This window comes from Chelmon rostratus, chromosome 19, assembly GCF_017976325.1.
Source record: "Chelmon rostratus isolate fCheRos1 chromosome 19, fCheRos1.pri, whole genome shotgun sequence".
NCBI lineage: Eukaryota > Metazoa > Chordata > Actinopteri > Chaetodontiformes > Chaetodontidae > Chelmon > Chelmon rostratus.
The window spans coordinates 16,977,316-16,996,712 of NC_055676.1; the positions used below are offsets into that span (position 1 = coordinate 16,977,316).

General features: G+C 41.3%; 1 protein-coding gene across 1 annotated transcript in view; it reads left to right on the forward strand.

The window, feature by feature from the left end:
• The window catches only part of csgalnact1a (chondroitin sulfate N-acetylgalactosaminyltransferase 1a), a 33,816-nt gene that overhangs the window by 6,976 nt on the left and 7,443 nt on the right, over positions 1-19,397 (forward strand). The window contains exons 2-4 of the mRNA XM_041959742.1: positions 5,010-6,355; positions 9,225-9,441; positions 11,356-11,457. Coding sequence (XP_041815676.1) covers positions 5,539-6,355; positions 9,225-9,441; positions 11,356-11,457 — 1,136 coding nt within the window. The 5' untranslated portion in view covers positions 5,010-5,538. The remainder of the gene's footprint in view (positions 1-5,009; positions 6,356-9,224; positions 9,442-11,355; positions 11,458-19,397) is intronic.

Genomic DNA, 19,397 nt, shown 5'->3' on the forward strand with positions numbered 1-19,397 from the left:
CTGTCTTTGACCCTCTCCCACACTCGTCCCTGCATCTCTGTGTCTATTTCTAGCAGAGAGAATGAAATATGTGGTAAGAGGGAAAACACATTTATCAGTTATGTCATCTTAGGAAGTGGAAGAAATCTGTCCTCTGCTTGTTTCTCTATTGGTAAACAAGTCTGACAGTATGTAGATTTATTAGTTCTGTTATGCAAAGAGGATTTTGGCAAACGCCAGGAAATTGTTATCAGGTGCTCGTCCTGCCAGACACAGAGTTAGAGAGGGAAGTCACCGCTCCACGGAGAGAATAACAGGAACTGTTAAATTTCATGTCAGGTTTACTCTGAGTTTTGTTTCAGTTGAAAGTGACTGCTACTGCAATTAAACTGTAAGATAGGGATTATATGCAAAAAATGTGCGTAATATTGGATGAAGTCTGGGCAGGGTGTTTTGGTAAGGTGCCAAATGTAAAGTCACACATTCAAACAATGTCTTTTCCTTTCTATTTGGGTGTACTGGAAATTATTATCTCATCAACAAAGTGTTCTGTATGATATTCAGATAATACAGAAATAAATTGGAATTCAAGTGGAAAAATTTCCTGGGGTAACTGTTTCACTGTTTTAACAAAAGTCTGCAGCCATGCTAGCCACACTCTGTGAGGCTGATGGGAAGTCATTAGCTTTGCAGGCATTTGGTCATAAACCAAAGTGGACAAATTGAAAATTTTACCTGATGATGGTGATAGAGGAAACTTCTGGGGACCATCAAAACTATTACAATTCATCCTGCCAGTGACATGAATTTCTCTGCAAAATTTCAGGGCAGTCCATTGAATAACTGTTTAGATATTTCAGCGTATGTTAACCTCATGGTGGCACCGCAGAAGAAGTTTAGTTATTACAAAAAAACCCCGGCACACATTGGTTAGAAAACATTGATGTCTGTATGAAATTTTGAGATATGTCACTGCATAAGTGAAAACTGATCAGTAATGTTAAGATTTACTTACATGACACCATGAATGTCTCTACAGAATATCATGGCAATCCATCCAATAGTTGTTGAGATATTTATTTTTACTAGACTAGACTGGATAAAAACTCTTAGGAAACTGTGCAATATTGCTGGCAAAAATCTATTTAGTTTAATGGAAATGCATAATATTTATTCTATGGATTTCTTAATCAAACCAGACTACAAAAACATTGGGCAAGCTGTGTAGAACATCAATAAAACAGAATGTGATAACTTGCTAATCCTTTTTGAGATAAACTCAGTTTAAAACAGTATAAAGACAACATGTTCAATGTTTTACCTCATCAGCATGGTATTACAAGAACTACTGTTTTACACAGTGTGTAATGGAAATATAAATATCACACATCAAATACATGCTTTTTCAATAAATACTTTGAACATAAGCATCATGTGGAAACAAGTACGGTAACACAAAGCAGGAAATTACAGACGCCTGTTTAGACATCCCACCACCAATAAAGTCAAACATGATTATTTAGTTGCCTGTGTTCCCGTGCTGCAGCCATGCCCATCCCCACGGGGAGTCAGAAAACCAGGGCTGAATCAACTCATTCATTCCCGGTGGGACGCAGTGGTTTGACTGTGAGTCTCTGCTCATAAATCTCCAGCACACCAGCCTCCTTTCAGTGGTGCATCTTTCTCTTCTAACTTAACAACAGGGATTCACTGCTTTGCCACAGAGGATCTGCACCTCTGTTGTTTCTGTGACACATTTGGTTATTGTTTTTTAAAGTAACACGTCTCAGCAATGTCACAGGGAAGAAATACAGCGCCGTCAAATACAGATATGCGTTGTTACTGTGTCATTATCATGTATAAAAAAAAAAGCATACTGCATTTTATATATTTGTAATGTGCTGTCAGTCGGTTGATCAATAGAATGTGAATTGACAGCAGTAATGAATTATATTATTAAGAGTAGTTCATTATTTATTTGCACTCTTGCTGAGAGTCAAATGAGAAGCTCAAAAGCACGCTCATATCTGTATGCTGAATATGAAGCTAAAACCAGGACTGTGTTACCTTAGTTTAGCATAAAGACTGGAAACAGGGGAAAGAGCTAGCCATAGCTAAGGTTGATCTGCACAAAAACTGAAATGCAAAAATGACAGTTGATGCATAGGAAGTTATGATCTGGACTATTTGTTAGCTGGTTGCTTCCCCTTAACTCCCACAAAACTACATATATTATCATGCATGTCAGGTAAGTCTCAGGCTACAAGCAGTCAGTTAGCTTAGCTTTGTCTAAGCTGGCCTGGCTCTGTCCAAACAACAGTAGTTTTTACATTTTGTCACACAATAATGTGTTAATCAGTGAGCTTTAGGTAGTGGTAGGTGGATTTTTTTATAGCTTTGGACAAGGCTGTTTGCCCCTGTTTCCAGTCATTATGCTAAACAAGCTAACTGCCTGTTGGTTGTAGCTTTAAATCATTTATCAAGCAAGACATTCAGAATTTTTGAGGATTTGCTGAATTCCTATGTTGTATGTTACTGAAAATTGAGTGTCCTTTGGTGAATGTCGTTGTTGATCTGACAAAGCTCTGCTGTCATTAATAGTATGTTGTTTGAGAATGAGTAACTTAGTGGTATTTGTTTTAAGCACGTTGATCTGCTTCTAGCTGAGTCTAATTATAGTAAAAAACGCAAAGTACTGCATTTGTTCCCCAGTTAAAAGGCAAATTGACTTCTGCAATGTCAGAACTAAGTGTGGGCCTTCATTTGTGTGAATAGTTTGTGGTCACTTTAACTGGCATTAGTGTAGTTTGTTACAGGAAGTCATGTAACCAGGAAAGTCAAAGTCATTTCGGAGGAGTGATGTAATTATTTAAAGGTTCCCAGCTTGTGATCACATGGATGCAAGAGTAATGAGAGGCGCTTATGAACTAACCAGAGAAAGTTATAAACCTCCACCACACCAATAATGTCATGGCATATTTTTCTAAGGATTTATGGACTATAATGACATCATAAGGATTTTTCTGTAATTGAAAGGATGATACCCCATCACAGCGGCCATATTTTGCTCTCCAGCTCTCACTCACCCACTTTTCCCAGAGCACCCTTTCCTCAAACATTTTCTAGGTCGGCAGTGGAGGTCCTGTTGGAGAGACGCCCTGTCTCTACTGATTCAGCGTCTGTTAGAGCACAGTCCAGTATTCACTCCTGCCATATACTAACCCTTTCATTAGGCTCGCCTTAATGCAGCCCAGTCAAAGAGCTGACTGTGTGGGCAGTCAAGAGAGACTGAGACTGATACACAGAGATACATTTACAGATATGTACAGTAAGTTAAACACTGAAACGCCATCCCACAAAAACACACGCACACACACACACACATACATATATATGCCCATATTTGAAAATGATCATTATGATCACCTTTTTGGCTTGGGAGCCCTTAAAATGAAGCCATACTTGTGACCCTCATCACAGGTTATGGCCTGTGAGTGTTGGCATGATCGGTGAGCAATTCGACCATCGAGTGATTTTTCCATTTTGGATTGTTTCATTCGAAAGATTTTGAAGGCCTGCACATACTTTAAAAGAAAACAAAAATATCAGAGAGAGATCAGAAAAAGAGGTAGGAGCCTTCTTAGCTTAGCATAAAGACTTGAAACAGGTCATCAGCTATCATGGCTCTATCCAAAGGTAACAAAATCCATTATATGTAGTTTTTACACTTTGATTTTAGTACAAATTAAACTAACCAGATATAACATGTTAATTAGTTAGCTTTTGAGCTGTTTGAAGGTTTATTTTGTTACCCTCAGAAAGAGACTTGCTGTTTCCAGTCTTTATGCTAAGCTATGCTAACATACAATGGGCTGTAGTCTTATATTTAAAGTAATAGTGTGACATGACTCATGGAGAATGACTTGCTTGCTTTCTGGCAGAGAGTTAGATGAGAAAATGTATACACTACCACTCACATCCCAGTCCATTAAATGAAGGGCTATAGTCAGGAGTCGGTAAGCTTATCTTAGTGTAAAGACTGGAAATAAGGAGAAAAGCCATTGTGGCTCTGTTTGAAGGTAATTACAAATTTTGTCCTGAGTCAGTTTTTACACTTCAGTGTTTATATGGATTAGCCAGACTAGCTTTTTCACCTTGCTTCAAGTCCTCATGTTAGGTAAGTTAACATCTCATGGCTCTAACTTCATATCTGATGGAATTTAGCCTTTCTGATTTTTCTTGGCGCCCTTTGAGGGGTCCCAAAACCCCAGGATGGGAGACACTGATCTAGATGGCTACTCATTAATGTCTGTTTTAAACTATACAAAAATAAAGCATATAAAGCTTCAAATCCAAATCAGTCTATTATCTATACCCGCGTATTCTTTGCAGGGTCATTGGGGAAACAGAAGGACCAAGAGGTTCGAACCCTGAGCTGAAAATAAACTATCAGAGAAACTTTATTTGGAAATGTTGCCTTTGACGCAATCCTTCAAACATCACATTATAAAAATGCTTCATGATGAATGCCATGGCTTTAAATAGGCAAGGATTTAATTTTGGGTCTCTCGAAAGAGATATTGTATCTCAAGACACACTGTGGTTGAATAAACCTAAATAAATAGAGAGCAGTCCAGCAGTATACTGCATGTACTGTATATACTGCAGGTATAGATAGAATATATGGATATGTCCCAGTTTATTTTCTCTGCACCCAGTGAGCACACATTCACAATATCACACATGCACTGTCATTTGAACACTTTTAAGTACACACCCTTGCACTCTTACTCTCACACATCAGTGACAACATTGTTTTCCAGGAGCTGCAGCCCTGAAGGAATGCTTGGTTTGGCGAAGGCAGTTAAACCCTTTGCCATCCTAAGCAGCCATGTGAAAGTGGCCTGGCATGTTTCTGACACAAATAATGTTGACGTGAGTTGGTGGAGGTCAAGATGTTAAGAATAATTGTCACTCTAATGACAAACCACTCTGTCTCTCTCTTTCTGTCATTCTGCTTTCTCTATCAGGATAACGACATGAGGAAACCACCGCTGACCAGCAAGGATTTACTTTCCCAAGAAACGTAGCATTTTTGCCCCATGCATCACCCTGCTTCATCCGGGCTGTTGTGGCTGCGTACTCGTGTTCCCAGACGTTTCCTTGAGAATCTTTCTCTGTGTTTGGTAACAGGCAGGCAGACAGGAAGAGGACATCATGGACTGACTGAGAGAGTCAGAGCACATGCAAACAGATGAGTCACATATGAGTGATAGATGATGTAACAATGTAATGATGTCTTCTAGCAGACCATGGAGCTTTTGATGCTCACACATTCACTTTGCCAATGACAAAACAAGCTACAGACTCAGGCAGTGGAGGGGCAATGACCTAATTTAGATCAAGTGACCTCATACTGATAAGTAGCCGGCCTCCTCACTGGGTGATGGAACATAATCACAAATGGACTCTTATCAGCGTGGCTGGAGTGTGTGAGGTTACATGATATTTCTGTGTGTGTATGTGTGTGTGGATGACTGTGTAACTCAGTGAGTTTTGATGCTACATGCAGCAATGTTGCGGCGTGGTCTACTATCCAGGGTCTCTCGTGTTGGGGGCATGCTGGTACTCCTCTGCTGCTCCCTGTCGCTGCTCTATGTGATGACCTGCAGTCCGCCGCATTCTGACGACCCTCCACTGAGTCATGCTCTGCCCCGTCCTGGACCCATCCACCCCAGCTTGGGGGGTACAGGGCCAGGGATTGGAGCAGGAGCAGGTGGGACTGGAGGAGCCCGAGCTGGGCCTGCTCAAAGCGGTGGATCCCCCGGTGTTCAGTCTTATCAGGTGCTACTCCAAGAACGCGAGGAGCAGCACCGCCTCCACATCTCGTCCTTGAAGAAGCAGATAGCTCAGCTCAAGGAGGCTTTGCAGGAGCGTAGCCAGCAGCTGAAAGGAGTACAGGAGAGCCTGAAGAGAGCTGCTGGAGGCCCAGCAGACGGACAGGAAGCAGGGGCTGGTTTGCAGGGTGGTGGTCTTGGGGAGGCCCAGGGACCAAAAAGCCAGCAGGCGGACCTCCAGGAGTTCCTGCGGAGCCAGCTGTCGAAGGCCGAGGTGACCGCCGGCGCCAGGTTGCCCAGTGAGTACGCAGTGGTGCCCTTTGAGAGTTTCACCCTACAGAGAGTGTACCAGCTGGAGATGGGGCTGACGCGTCACCCCGAGGAGAAGCCTGTGAGGAAGGACAAGAGAGAGGAGCTGGGAGAGGTGCTGGAGACTGCCCTGCACAGCCTCAACACGCCATCATCCCAGCAAGACAGCAGGAGTGCGGCTGAAAGGTCCCAAACAAGCAAAGTGTACTCACCGTCTGACTTCGTAGAAGGTATTTTTTCCAAGAAGTTAGATTTATATACCACTTATTTGCAAAAGTAGAAATGTCTTGAAGGTATTGCAATGCCACCTGGATTAAGTTTTCTGTAAGCATAATGAGGAAATGTTAATTATCATATCTGGCAACCCACAAAATGTTGATCTTCCACAAAATATTTACTGACAATGTTTTTAACATTTCCCACCAAAACATCCAATCTTGCAGTATAATATATCTTATAGCAACTACAGCAACTGTGTTACGGTTATGTTTAGTCGAGGAAAAGATTGTGCTCTGGTTTAATGGAAAAAAAAAGTCCACAGTAACTTGAAGCAATGTTTATTAACGTTTAACTGAAACCGTGATCTGTCCCTAAATTGAACTAAATTTCTTACATTGCATAAACCTAACCGAGGTTCATCACAAGATGAGTATGGATGTTTATGTTGGAATGTGCATAGCTCTGAAAAGAAGTATGTTAACAGCAAACTCACTCTCTGCATCAGCCTTGTAGATAATAGCGTAACGTTTGTCACAGCATAATTGGGAAAACAAATTAGCACTATATAAATGTAATTTCCTGGAGACAGGGTTGCATACACTATACTTCACTTTCTTCTTCAAGCTGGCTTACTTTGATCTTTTATTTTGTGTACATGAATCCCTGGAAGGTCAGAAATATGTGTGTTTGTGTGCAACCAGGATATCCTCCTAGTTTGTTCTGCACAGCTCTGCTCACCACCTCAGGAAATGAACACAGCTGTTCCTCGTTCACATGGAACATCTTTTCTAACATGGTATTTGTGTGTGAGTGTGTTTGTGTGTGTGTGTGTGATCTACTCTGTGAAGGTCACCATCTTCAGTGCGTGAGTGGGTGGAGGTTTTAAAGTGAGTAATAGGGGCACCTGGCTTGGAGGAAATGAGCCATAGGTCACTACATAGTGCTTCCCGCATATGTATGGGCTTGTGTAGTCCTGTGTAATCTATGTATGTGACAGCAATTTTAATAGATGTGCATACATTTGTGTGTATTTGCGTGTATTCGCATAAACAGCCTCTACAGTTCCTCAACAAGACAGCAGGAGAGTGCAGCTTGCTTTTAATGAAATAGCGACTACCTCCTGCTCATATTTTGCCCCTAATGCTCCTTAATGGACTCCGATTGTAAGCACATCTTGAACAAGCAGGGATTTATCCAACCAGCCAGACAAGTGAAAGGCAGTCTAGATTACTAGACTGACAAAAGCATCTTCAGGGAGCTTTCAGGGCTGCATTAGCCAGCAAGTGAGCTGAAACTGCACACAAACAGTGGAGGTATGCAAAGAGAACTCGCCAGACACGGAGTTCTGTCCTTAGAAAGGGACCGAAAAAGTGCACTTAGACGGAAAGACAGAGACAGGAAGTGAAGGCATTTAGTCTAAATTGCTCTGCGTATTTACTAAATGAAAGCTTATCGAGTCTCTTTGGGAAATGAGGCCTCCCATTACAGGAAGCTGGCCAACTTAAGGGGAAGGCCTTAATTTCAAGACGCTATCAGACTGTAAATCTTCTTCGCAGACATCTTTCTGTTCTTCTTTTCTATTTTCTGACTTGCTCTTCACTTTCTCTTTATTATTTAGTTCCCTCTACTATGTGTCAGTCAGCTTTTTTTCTGTCATCCCAGCTCTCTTTGAAGGCAATGTCTCTGTTCCAGTGATGTGTTTTCTTCCTCTTTTTCCCTATTCCTTTTCACTCTGGTTTCACTTCTCACTTTCTGCATTCCATTTCCTCTTTTTGTCTACCTCCACAGACCTCAATGGGTCTATTAGCAAGTAATAATCCTTGTAATAGCAGAGTAATTAAAAAACATCTCTCTGGAGGAACAAGCTGACCTAAGGCCTGCAACAAGAAACTGGTGTGGATGACCAGAATAGCCTCTTTTTCAGTGTATGTGTGCTGGGGGTGTGCTACATGTATATGTACAGTTATGGCTCTTTGCCCAGCAGCAGCTGATTGCATGGATAATAACTCCCGTGGCCTCATATGCCCCCCCTTCTTTCCCCACATATACACACAGTATCAGTCCGTCACTAAGAATTGTTTACAAAGAAATAACGATGAAGCTGATGCTAAAAATGATGTTCACTTAAAAAATGTTTATTTTTCAGACAATCTAAGATTAGATGTTAAAACTAACAGGGAAAACATGATCCTTGGCATTTAGAAACACAGACATCTCAAGGGACTTTAACAAAACTGCACCCTGGAGAAAACAAGAAAAACGACACAGAGGAACAACATGCGCAGTAAAAAAATGACATTAAAACTCACAGTCACATTTACATTTTGTCCTGTATTCACATATGAAAACCACAAATATAAATTTTACACTTCAGGTTTCGGACAGATTAAACGAGATATAACGTGTTAAAACAGGGAGGTGCTGCTAGGCAGATTTTTTTTAGCCACACTAGCAATTAACATGGATGTCTTGTCATGAAATTTTGTATAGACATTCATTGTCCCCAGATGATCAATCCTACTGACTTTGGTGATCCCCTGACTTTACCTCTAGCACCACCTTCGGGTTGACATTGACCATGTTAACATTTAGTTCAAAGCAGTTTTCACAGAGTCGCTAGCATGACTGTAAACCCTCAGTCTTGTTTTATCTTCGGACAGAGCCAAACTAGCTGTTTCCGCCTGCTCCAAGTCTTTATGCTCATCTCATCAATTTTGGGCAGTAAATCAAATAAGAATATAGTTTTAAATAGGCTTATATACTGTATAATACTATTGGACATAAATACCCAGACTGGTTATCATGAAAAAGTATGCACAGTCGCTGTGTGTTTGTTTGGTCATCACTCTTAACTTCATGTCTCTGTGTCTGACCCATCAGGTATCACACGTACAGAGAAAGACAAAGGGACGCTGTACGAGCTGACATTCAGAGGGGAGTCCAGTAATGAATTCAGGCGTCTGGTCCTCTTCCGTCCTTTTGGACCACTGTTGAAGGTGAAAAACGAGAGGGTGGACACAGTCAACGTCCCAATCAACATCATCGTCCCGCTGTCCAGACGCACAGACAAGTTCAAACAGTTCATGCACAACTTCAGGTGGGACTCAGCAATTAAGCCTCTAGCGACGTTTTTGAGTTGTTTATCCAGTTTCCAGCTGTTAATTGCAAAATCACACACACAATGTGACATAAACAGAAGCACCACCAGTAATTTATTCAAGACGGTTCTTTGTGTCACACGTAACTAATTCAAGAAAATGCGATACTCTGTTCTTCAAACCCAGTTTCAATTCCAGTTTTACATATTAATTGGGCAGACAGGGACGAGGAGCGGGAGAGATTAGAGGAAAGACACTTTTTTTTTAGGGAACATGTAATTATCATTTTAAAGCTGCACATGTTGTCTTATCAGTTAATTTATTTTGGTGCTAGTCGGCATAATAAGAATGTAAACAAATCTCAGCGCGATTTAAGTGATTCTGACAAGACTATGAATAAAGATGGCCTTACAGAGCCCAGCTCAGTTTTTATCAGCCACCACATGCCCACAGGAAATGTACTTTCATACATATTTTTGATGCATGTAGCTAATAAGCATGTCAAATATACTACATTATACCACAAATAGATCCAGGCTCGTATGTGTATGTGATAAAACAATTGTTGATGAAGACAAAGTATGAAAGGCAGTCAAATCTCATCATCTAACAGCAAAACGTGCTTGTTTCAGCTCAGTCTGTCACCGTCAGTTAAGGAAACATTCTCCTTAATGTCTGCGATTTATTGTGCTGCCGCTGCTGCTTATCACAGCTCTTTTTACATGGTAAATCCTGCTTAGTAGCAGTGTTGCAGCCCATTAAAATGCCCCCCTGGGCGGACCAGCAGTAGTTGATATACAGCATGGCAAGAAGTGTACTTACTTGAAAGACTCAGCAAGTTGCTGAGCAAACACTTTACCCTCATCCATATTAAAGGTGTGCCAGGAGAAATTGTGTGTGTGTTTGAGTGTGATAACGCGAGTTACTGAGTGTTTATCAAATATCCTTTATTCACTTTTAGACTGGAAAATAACATAATTTGTGATGCACTGTGATATGTTTCCCAAGTGGAGAATATAGAGCCAAAATGTGAATTCAGACAAACACAAAGAAACTGCAAACATTTGCAGACAGGCTCTCTGGAGCAGCTTAAAAGGAAATTGTTGCTCTTACCTCATAATGAAATAATTATAACTTTTTTTTCTACTTTGTGGTCCAAGTGACAAAATGAAGAATGCGTCATCAGATGCCAGCTTTTACAGAGAGCCGCTTACACAGCAGCATGTGTAAATCCAGTAAAAATCGGATTATTTCTGGCTACCCATTATCGTCTGCACGTATTAAGTCATTTCTTAGCATCTTGTAATCATCAAGTTGTGTTTTATGAGACATTTTCCTCCATGTGCTTCTGGGGAAAATCTAGACAAATTTGTGTGTGCTGTAAGAGAGGAGTTGAATCTTCAGCATGTGTGTGATACATTTGACATGTCTCCATCAAAGTGCCTGCAGGCATCTCCCACCTGGTCTCTCTTTGACCTGTGTACAATCTCTCCCTGTGCTTTAACACAGAGTCAGTCAAGGTTAATCTATAGTCTACAATTGTCACACAACAGTAATAGAACATAAAACATTTCAATCTCCCAGGTTGAAATATGAAGTCTTTTAATGCATGTCCAGCCCAACCCAGTTTACAGTGACAAGCAGTAAATCACCACATTGGAGAAGTTGAAACCAGCAAATGCTTTGCATTTTTCCTTGATGAATGATTTAAGCAATTTAGCTTGAAACTATCTGAGTTGTTGTTGCACTATTCTTTTCAGCATTTGAAAGAATAAAACCTCCAAAACAAGCCTTCATTTTCAAAAACCCTAATTTGACCACAGAGCTCTTCTTCCTGTATTCCCACCCCGCTCAGTTTGAGAGCGCTTTCATCTATAATGTCCCTTCCTCTGTGTGTTTGTGTGTACGTACAGGGAAGTCTGCTTGCGTCAGGACGGCCGGGTCCATCTGACAGTGGTGTATTTTGGGAAAGAGCAGATGAGCGAAGTCCGCAGCACTCTAGAGAACACATCCAGGTGGGTTGGAACCATAGCCAAGATCAGATCTTTGAATTAGAGGCCAAATGCATGATATGGAATGTAATTTATGTAATGAAATGAATGCTGCCGCAGTCATGCAGCCTCTCTTAAAAGCAGACGTAAAAATATTTTTTCCACACATACAAGAGAAACCTCTCTTCTTCAGGTTTTGTAATCTGTCTCTCTCACGACACACACACACACACAAAAAAAAAAAGACGCACACCTCCTGGCTCGGCGTCCTGCCACAGCCAGTCATCTGTCTGATGAATAATGGAGCAGTGCGCCACCCACACTGAGGAGCTGAGAGCTACCAGCCAACACAGATAAATTACAACAGACCTGTGATCATCCCTGACTCACTTGAAACCTCTCACATGGACCTCGACGGCACCCACACCTCTGGAGACGATCGCTGCCGGCTGATCAGAAGTCAGATCCACTGTGGATTGAGCCACAGATTCCCTGAGGGGGTTGCTATGGTGACGCTTGTCGATTCCCAGCCCCGAAGGTTTTTGTGTGGCCTTGAATCAGGATGTCTAGTATCACACAGCGTCTCTTTGTCCCACTGTGTCTCTGCCTGCTGCTGTCACAAAGGGGAACTGTGAAGATTTAAAAAAAGGCAGTGTTAAATACACTTAAACTGAAGTGTCACATGAAGTGTAAAAAAGGCAAAATCAGAACCTGTGGACGTAGAAAACAGAAGCATACCACAAACCTGAAATATTACCGATTTTAATCTGGAAGAATTCTTAAAAGGAGCGAGCGAGCTTAGTAAGAGAAACACACTGAATGGAAAACAGTTGGAGCAGAAGTAAGTGGAGGTACAGCCAGTTAAAGAAGACTGTTGGATAAAGTACACTGTAATTTTTCTCCCTGAGCAGCAGTTCTGCCTTGAACTCTTTCAGGCTTTTTGTATTCTTCTCACAGCCTAACAATGCATTCATCAGTTCTGTAGCGGCTTATCTAGGTGTGAATCAGTGCCTGTAATCAGCTCTGTACTCTCCTTTTCTTTTATCTGGTTTTCAGACCCTAGTTGAAATGAATAGAAATCATCATTGGAAGATAACTACCTGTGGTCCCATTATCTCGGAGGCAGACACACACATACAGTATGCGTGCAGAGATGCAATCATAAACTGCATAAAGGCTCACAGAGGAATATGTATACATGTGTTCATGTGCAATTGGGCTGCAACTGAGGATTGTCTTCTATAGCGAGTTATCTATTTTAGTCTATAAAATAATGAAAGTGGTGTTGGCCAGGTGTGTGAAGTTGAGACAGGTGGCAGGGTCCAGGAGACAGCCTGAAAAACTAGTTATTTTCAAGCACAACCTGGTCCTAAGTTGTATTGAACCAATTTTGGGTAATTTTGTTTGATAAAAGACTTAGAATTAATCAATTATCACAATTGTCTTTATCGATCAACTAATCTGTCACAGTAATTGACTGATCGCATACCCATGCATTCCAATACTAACAGAATCTTATTTCATTCAGCTCTTAACCTAAAATAAACCTGATTACAGTGTTAACCCTAAAAACCAAACTATGAAAGAAGTAGCTCAGTATCTGCCAAACATCCCCATTCTGAAGGCCTAAAACACACACACACACACGCGCACGCGCGCACACACACACACACACACACCTTCACCACAAACAAGTCAATATCTGTTCCCAGCAGTGATGGCATCTTTAGTGGCTGATCTGATTCCACACTGCCCTTCCTACAAATTAAATTCACCTCTAGAAAGTGGTTTGATTTGTTTCTGCTCCCAAACAACCTTTAGCTGTTTGTCCTTTTTTTGTAAAATCACCTGCAGTCACACTCTCTGCTCTTTAGGTAGCACAGTGTCCCTGCTCAAATTCCTCTAAAGAAGACATTTTTTCATCCATCAATAGGCACTCGAGCCACTTGATGCAAATGTTCCGTAAATCTAACAAGATCTAAATGGTCGCCACCAGTTTTCTAACTGTAATTCATCTTCAGGGATTAAATCAGGGTGAAAAACGGTTAGGTTTTTATTGTAGGTGCTAATTATTTGGATACATGTATCAAAAGCCAAAGCAGTTCTACTCTAAAACAGGCTAAAACAAGCAGAATTTAGGAGATAGAAAGCAATGCTCCAGAAAATCAGAGCCCAGTCTTCAAGCATTCTGTCAGACACCAGGGATATCGTTCAAAATAGATAGAATCAGCTTCTGAACTTTCAAGTATAACGCTTACACATCCATACTTCAAAGCCTGAGCTCAGGCTCAAACCATCGGGGGGCATGTACGTTTCTGAGCCTTACATGCTGAAGAATAATGATTCAGAACAACATGTGATAAAGAGAAAGAGATACAAGAAAAGGAGACGGAGGGAGATTGTGTGTAAAGTAGGAAGAGCCAGTGATCTGTTGTTCAGAGATACCAGTGGATACGTATGAATAAGTACTGTGCTTCAGTCGCAGGGGAGAGACGATGACTGAGGGGAAAAACAGCAAGAAAAGGAAGTTAGAGGAGAGGTGTGATAACAAGATGGGAGAGAAAAGCTAAGTTGGAAGAAAGACTTTCCGAGGATGGAAGAAGAGCATCAACAGGGATATCAAAGGAAGTAGCACGTTGAGATGAAAGAAAGGGATCAGAAATTTGGGCAGACAAAGACACAAAAGATGTGATCATTCTGCCACTGCTTCAGCTACAACCGTTACCTCATCTTTCTCTTTCCAATAAGCCTTTCATGTTATTGTGGGTCAACAACTCTCTGAAGAGCCCCTGACAGCTCCGAGAAAGTGAGAGGATAATGTCAACCAGAAAGTGACTGAGAGAAGATTATGAGTGGATGAAGTGATCAACAAATCACTGAGGAGTTTCAGAAGCTGTCCAATATTAATTTTAAAGAGAGCTTGTGTCTTTACAGACTGCCAAGACGGGCCCATTCTGTAAATTACTGACTGTTGATAACTCGTTCTTGCCTGAGGGCTCTGCCTGAGTGATCACAACAAGTCTACATTTTTTATAGCTTGCACTTACCTTTCCATTACATGCACAGACTTTCTTTTTTCTTCACAATAGCCCAGAGAGGATGCACCGGAGCCTGCTATGTAAACACCAGACAGGTAAAAGACAAGCGGGAAAAATGTTATTGCAGGCAATTAAAACTCCCAGGTCAAGGTGAGCTAACAGCTGGCATCGCTGCATCAGAAAACAGAGAGATGTTGGAGTGAAAGCAGTTTAAATGTATTTATGAGGCAAGAAGACCATGGTTAGGACCCACTGAAGGTGGCACCACCTCCTTTGTTTCGTATGGCTGCTTTGATATATTGTGGGATTTCTGGTGACACAAGACTGACCAACGATGTAAAAAAATTTTCATTTGCATGAAGTTATTATGCAAGGTTATGAGAGCAAAAATTGCACTGTAGTGATTTGTGAAAAAAACAAACAAACAAGAGGAAGTGATGTAGTGGTGGGACAGGATGTGTAGTGTTTGCCTGCTGTGGATGATTGTTTGAGGAGGAGAAGGTTTGTGTTGAACTTCCTGGGATCTCCCTTTTTTTCTGTCGCTGGTCCACCAGGATTACTTATTAAAGTGTTGTTTGACACAGTGTCACATCAATTGTGGGAGAAAGTGCAGGTTGCATATATACTCAGTGTTTCTTCGTAAGCGAGCTACATGCTAGCTCGTGAGCACTGACACTGCGACAAGCGAGAGGTGGCGGACGCAATGTGGCGCAGATTGCGACGGTGGTCTCTATGAGACATGACTGAATAGCTTTGCAAGGTATTGTGGGATTTCAGGCGATGAAGGACTGACCAGCATGGAGATAAAAGGGCAGAGTCAGCAACTGCTCACTGTCTGAAAGCACCTTAAAGGTGGCAGCATCCGCAGCCGCAGGGCACAATGCTGCCAACACAGCTACCCTTAATCAGCCTGTACACCACAGACTGCCACTGTCCACTATCCACCCTGGTATTACCTCATCATGCAGCTAATGGGAATGTGCTGTAGTTGAAAATTGAGGACATGGTTAGCAATATCATGCAATTAAAATTGCAGGTTTTGCTAACTAGTGCAAATATAAACAGACCAGGTAATTGGACTTATGTTACGCTTCTGCTGGCACTAGATGAAAGTCAGGGGATCACCAAAGTCATTAGGACTTACACATTTGGGAAAATGAATGTTTTACAAAATGTTGTGGCAATCCATCTAAAAGTTGTTGAGATATTTTTGTCAGGACTAACCAACTGACCAACATTCCCATCCCAAGAGCAGTGCTGCTAGCATGGCTAAAAAGCCAGAATGCTTCACTGGTGTCTCAGAAGCGGGCTGAATAGAAGCCTGGATACGGCCACATACACATACATTCAGTAAGCACCATGTTTGCAGTTTCCTCAAGCTATAACCACACACATGCAAATACATACAAATGGTTACACAGAGGCACAGATTCACAGAGAAAAGAAAAGAGACACCCAGAGAAAATCTGGTCCTCCCCTCCTTGTCCTGAGCAGAACTAACAGGATCAGGCCTGCTGCTGAGACACAACATGACAGCTCTTTTAGGGCTTCTCTCCCTGACACAGTTTCAACAATTTAGCCTATACTAGGTACCAGCCATCACGCCTACAGTAAACAAATCGACTATTTTCGGCCATAATAAGGGTGCTGATGCCTGAGGGGAAGAGGGAAGAAAAAGAGCACAATATAAAAAGTAATTTAGAAAACAAGGATATTGCAGGGCTTAAGTGGACTTTTCTACTTGGCAATGATAGTGTCTGTGTTCATATTTTTGGGCTTGTTTTTCAGAGGCATAGAAAATAGGTTAGTGGACAAACAGACGTCTGAGAGTTATTAAAAACAGCTAATGCACTCAGGTCGGCCCAAACAGCGTGCGCTCACCAGGATGAATAAGAGTTGTAGATAGACTTTGGCTCAATTACATTTCCCCCTAAATATTATCCGTAATCAGGAAAATATCACCACCATAAAACTACTAATGAATTATTTATAAGTCTTAAAACACACTCACGTATGCACAGCTGAATTAGTAAATGATTGCAGATATTCACATGTCTCTAGGCTTTATATGAAGCTGCTGCCAGGAGACAGTTAGCTGATTGTAGCATGAAGACCGCAAACAGGCAGGGAAAACATAGTCTGCATCTTTTATCCAAAGTTAACAAAATACGCCTACAAGCACACTTGAAGCTCACAAAAGAGCACATTATTCAGTGTCTTGTTTTGTTTAATCTGCTCAAAATGAAATGTAAAAGCAGCTTGAGCTGGTAGGCAGATTTTTTACCTAAGCAACAGCAGCAGCAGCAGACTGTATTCTCGTAGCTTTACGTCCTCTCCATCTGTGTGTTAGGTGAAGAATATTGGCTCTCAGGACAGATTTACATCAATTTAGCTTCCCTCCAAAGAGAAATCAGTTAAAGGCTGCAGTGAAATTTAAGGTGGTTTCATTGGTGAGGGCCCAAACTCAGACGGTGGCATGCAAATGCTACATCGCAATGTTACAGAAATCAGTTTTAAAGAAATAGCTTGACATTTTAAGAACCACACTTATTTGCTTTCTTGCTAGATTGGTACCACACTCATGCCTGTTGGTAAATATGAAGCTACAGCTGCTTAGCTTAGCTATGCCTAGCTTGAAGACTGAAAACAGGGGGAAAGAGCTTGCTGGACTCAAATTTAACAAAATTTCCATACCAGCACTTCTAAAGCTCACTAATTTACACAATATATTTTGTGTGTTTAATCCATAGTCCAGTGCAGAACCCCCCATTAAAACCACAAATAGTTGTTTTTACATTTTGTTTTTTTTGTACTGCTTAATCAAACTAGATACGAGCTTTAGAGGTGGGCAGATTGTTAGCCAGCAGTGTTTCCTACAAAAGAACGACTTCAGAGGTGCTGGCAGGTAGATTCTTTACCTCTGGACAGAGCTAGCCCAGCTGTTTTTTCCATTTCTAGCTTTTCTGCTATGCTAAGTTAACTGGCTGCTAACTGTAGCTTCACATTTAGCCTAGAGACATGAGAGTGGTATCAATCTTGTCATCTAACTCTCTGGAAGAAACTTAATTAGCATATTCCCCAAAATGTCAAACTATCCCTCTAAAAAATAATGTTTTTGCTCAAACAAAACAAAAAATTCAATTTTGTCACTTTTTTTTTGTTCATTTGCAAGAAATAAGCATTACATTAGCTTTCTCGCTCGCTGCAGCGCTCCTCTTGAAAGCTGACAGTTTTCTCTTCATCTCTGACAAATGGGCCTCCCGCTCCATTAGCGTTGAGACTGAATCAACATGTGAATCTGCTATTGCATTAACATTGTTTGAGACAAACAGAGCTATTGTGCTCTGTCTCTTCCATCTGTGGACAGTTTAGTGCCAGCGAGTGGGTCAGCCTCTCCAGGGACTCTGAGCAGAGCGCGAAACAGATCGACTCTGTTTGGATTCAGACGTTGAGACTGAACTCTGTCGGCCTATTGACTGACCGCACATAAACACATGTGGATAGATTCATAAGGACATTTTTTAATTGTTCCTGATGTTTTACTGATTTCTCAACATTGTTGGCCCACTGAAGTTGTTAGTCCGACAAACAAATAAGACAGTAATAAGTGGCGTCTTGTTTATGTTTCTCTGGGATTTACAGCCACTCTGACCAGGATTAAAAGGTTTTATAATGTCTTGTTTATGGGAGGAGCTGAAACGATAGACAAAGGCTTTTACAAAGAAACACACATGAATAAATATCCGGATACACATTTTTCACAGATGTCGCACACACACAGCAGTTAGATGGAAATGTGGGAAGCATGATTCAAGCGGCCTCTGGCAAAAACAAACCGACCGTGTCTCCTCTGGTGATCCTGGTTTCCTTTAACAAAGCTGTGTATGTCTGCACCTGTCTACCTGGTCCCCCTCTTAATGTTGCAAAACAACAACACATGAAAGAAGGAGGAGGTTAGAGCCTGTTTGTTCTGCCTCAGCGGAGAACCAGCTTTCCTCATTTTCTTCATATGCAAGTGTGTGTGTTTTTGAGTTTGTGTGTGTGTGCATGCATGAGAAAAAGGATTAGTCACTAACAGCGTGAATTGTTATGGTTAAGCAAAATGCCACAGCTGTGTACATCTGGATCCAGCTGTGTCTCTTTCTTTTCACCGCGTCCCTGGAAAACTTCAGGCCAGTGATGGAGGAAACGTTGCTGTTCCATGCAATTGATTTTCGGTCGCAAAGTTTGTCTGTATCAGAATCAGAATCTGAGAGAGAAGACCAGGAGCTGGGAAATGAAGTCAGTGTGCAAAACGCTGTTCTCATGTGAACTTTTGGAAGAAGATTTGTGAGGTCATTATGTTGTAATCTTTGGGTGGAAAATATTAAAGGCACAAAAGACAGAAACAGAGGATTACCAAGGCCAGATTAACCCTCAAAGGGAAGCAATATTGTTCTTTGGGCCCCTACTAACCCTCCGGTTCCTCCTGCTGTGTTGCATTTAAGTACCCATTAGATACAGTGCATATAGCAACTTGAGTATATTTTGCCTAGAGCCCTAGATACCAGCCAGTACTCAAATTTTGAGAAAATATCCGCCTCATGTGTGCCATACATGTGATACTAATGGAAGTGCATTCACTCAAGCACTGTACAGGTACAGTACAGGCTTGAGGTACTTGAGTATTTCCATTTTATCCTACTTTATACTTTTACTACATTTCAGAGGCAAATATTGTTCACTTTTTTGCTGCGCTACATTTTTAGCAGCTTTAGTTATTATGTAGATTTAGGTTATTAACACAAAATATAAAGTAACTAATAGGTTAAGATGCCCAGCAGTATATAAAGTAATGAAAATTAGACCCACCTTTACCAGCTGCAGCAAATAAGTGATAAACACATGAATGCATCACTTATTATTATCCAGTAAAATATATGATAC